General features: G+C 35.4%; 1 protein-coding gene across 1 annotated transcript; it reads right to left on the bottom strand.

Moving 5' to 3' along the window:
- Positions 1 to 274: 274 nt before the first annotated feature.
- Positions 275 to 2,406, bottom strand: LOC144556025 (29 kDa ribonucleoprotein A, chloroplastic-like). Its single transcript, XM_078304502.1, has 5 exons — positions 1,970 to 2,406; positions 1,470 to 1,622; positions 1,064 to 1,165; positions 610 to 936; positions 275 to 531 (listed from the first exon to the last, which is right to left on the bottom strand). The coding sequence occupies exons 1-5, from the start codon at positions 2,252 to 2,254 to the stop codon at positions 460 to 462; spliced, it is 939 nt and encodes a 312-aa protein (XP_078160628.1). The 5' UTR covers positions 2,255 to 2,406; the 3' UTR covers positions 275 to 459.
- Positions 2,407 to 3,148: the final 742 nt, after the last annotated feature.

Raw genomic sequence — 3,148 nt, 5'->3', positions numbered from 1 at the left:
GTCATACTTATTTCTTAGCAGTGTAGCATTTTGATAAGAGTTTTCTTTTTCCTATTTGCAACATGTAAATAGACAGATCATCGTAGCAACATTGTAAAAAAATTAAGTTGTGCATTCAATAAATTCTCTTCTATAGTCTAACATGTAAATAGACAGATCTCATTATGGCGCCTTGTAGATTGAAATTTGTATATATACATCTAGCACAGTAACCCTACTGTCAAATTTGCATCATACAAGAACCACAATAGCAATATCGTATTTAAGCCTTATCTATGAAGTCCATTTAAAGCATACTTGTTTTCTATTAAGGATCCGCACAAACATACAAAAAATATTCAAAAGATAACATTACAACAACATAGCTTTAGTAACAACAAAATCCAATAAATTTAAGATAACTAAACCCTTCAAAACCTCTAAAGCAGCCTAAAACATAAACCAACCTCCCCATTTATTCTAAAAGAAATTCTGTCTACGAGGTGGCCTTGCCTCAGCCATTGACACCTTAATCGATCTTCCATCCAAATCCTGACAAAGAAATAAATGACAAGTTTAGTTGAAGGAAGGATTTCAGTAAAGAAAACCCTAATTAGAGAGAAAACTTACAGCTCCGTTTAGTGAGGCGATGGCATTGTCAACCTCATCAGCACTGCCGTAAGTGACAAAACCGAAACCCCTAGACCGGCCAGTCTCCCTGTCATAAATTACTTTGGCCTCAACAACCCTCCCCTGTTCACTGAACAGTGTCTTGAGTGTGGAGTTGTCGACTCCCCATGAAAGGTTTCCGACGTGGACCCTGTACTCATCTCCCCCCTGGGACCCACCTCGGTAACCATCCCCTTGGGCCCCACCTCTGAATCCCCTTAATTGGGCCGAGTCATCTTTTGGTGGTGGTGGGCCTGACCTCACCCTTATCTCTCTCCCTTCTAGCACCTGTTGTGTAATTAACCAAAAAAATAAGGATATGTTCATATATTTTCTCATAGATAATGCATTTATAAGAAACAAATCTAAAGCAAACATCAATGACAACATAGAAATGCATTTAACAAGCACTCACATATCCATCAAGTTGATCAACAGCTGAAGCGGCCTCTCGTGCAGATCCCATTGTGACAAAACCAAAGCCACGGCTTCTTCCAGTTACTTTATCATATATAACCTTAACAAAAAAAAAATACCAAAATGATTATTTCAAAATTAAACAATTGCATGGAGAATAATGAAGTATGTCACTTACTACGAAAGTCCGTTCTTATTTCCCTTCTTTGTATACTGCATTGCTTATATATATAAATTGATTAATAAGTTATTATCACTTAAATCCTGTTATATTTATATCCTTTTAGCCAATGTCAATTTCTGTTTATATTTATACAAAAATCCTAAATTAATCGAATTACTGTCCTTTCATGCAAGAAGAAAACAACATATGAACTGATAATAATTGGAGAAAAGATGTATACCTCAACTATCTCAACAGTCCCAGCCTCGCCAAAAACACCGGCCAATTGAGCACTGTCGACGCTAAAAGGGAGGTTCCCAACAAATAGCTTTGAGTTAGCATCAAATTCCTCTTTCACCGCCACTTCTTCGTCAGATTCGTCTTCATACGAATCCTGAAACAAATGTTTATATTAATAAAATGTACATCCCTACTGAACCAATTTTTTTTTAAAATCCCATCTGGCATATATACTGTTTTAACTATTTGAAAGACTGCGCTTTATTTGCACAGAATTGTAACTCCAGTAAATCAAAATTACAATTCAAAATCAAGCAAAGCTGACTTCAGTAAAAATTTAGTCATAAATCTCCGAAACTACTTTTTTAACAAACTTAAATAACTATTTATTAAACAGTAAAGTAATAATATATTGAGTACAAATTTCATCATCCATCTCCAAAAACTAGTTTTTAACAAACTAAATTAAATATTTATCGCACATTAAAGTAATTATTATACCTCTGAAGCGAAACCATCTTCTCCCTCCTCAAACCCTTCCTCGTCTTGCTCCATATCCAAGTCCGACATCACCACTCTAGTCACGAAACCCAGGTCGAAAGGTCTGGCCTTCCTGACAAGAGGCGAAATAGAGCATGACGAAGCGAGAACCGCAAGTGGTTCTACGAGTGAGAAGGGTTTGGAAGGGTGAGGGAAGGAACAAACTATTGCTCTTCCTTGCAAGGATTTAGGTTGTGATAGGGTTTTACAGAGAAGAGAAGAGGAAGTAGCGGCGGCGGTAGCCATTTGAGAGGGAGGAGGGTTTGAGGGTTAGAGATAAGGTTGTGAGGTGAGAAAAGAAAAGAAGAGAAGAGGGGTTTAAAGAGGTAGGAGAGCGAAGATAAGTGGGGTTTTATAAAGAGAAGAGGATATGGTTTTGCTTTAGCGATTTTTTTGCTAGGGGTTGTGTTTGTTGTCCCTTGTGACCAATTGGGGAAAGATATTTTTCTAAAACGGGCCGGGCCAGGATGGGCCACAATTATTTTTTGCTAGGGGTTGTGTTTGTCCACGGTGCCGTTGGGGACAAGATATTTTCTAAAACGGGCTGGGCCATAAAATATTGCTTGTATCTTTATTTTAATTGCATGGAGGTTGTATTGTACCTATTTTTTTCAATAACATATTATATTTTTGTGTGCTTGTACTGGACTTATTCAACTATCTCATTTATTTATTTATTTATTTTCAGAGGAGCCGAGTCATAATAATATTAACTAGAGTGGAGCAAACAAATTCGACAAGACATAATTGAGTAATTATTTTGAATATTAAGAATATTTTAAAAAAAAAAACTGACAACAGTATAAAATAGAAGCATATTTAAGAAAATAATCTCAGGTATGTAAAATTTCATTATCTTGTGAAACTTAAATATATTTATAAAGACTATAAACATTCTAAGTAGCACGTAGCACATACCACTAAGCTGATCACTATATATGATCATTCCAAGTGAAAAAGAAAACCATGATGGAATCATTATCCAACTATATATATGTGCTTTGAATTGGAATTGCAATAGAATATTAGTGGTGGAGCCACATTAAATCAGATGTTAACAATTGTCTACTTCTAAATTTTGAAAACTATATATATGTGTGTATAGGTCTATGTATAAATTTATTTCTAAAGAAAATTATG

This window comes from Carex rostrata, chromosome 6 (genome assembly GCF_964058835.1).
Source record: "Carex rostrata chromosome 6, lpCarRost1.2, whole genome shotgun sequence".
Taxonomy (NCBI): domain Eukaryota; kingdom Viridiplantae; phylum Streptophyta; class Magnoliopsida; order Poales; family Cyperaceae; genus Carex; species Carex rostrata.
The sequence above is the reverse complement of the archived record's forward strand: the minus strand, read 5'-3'. Positions and strand labels throughout refer to the sequence as shown.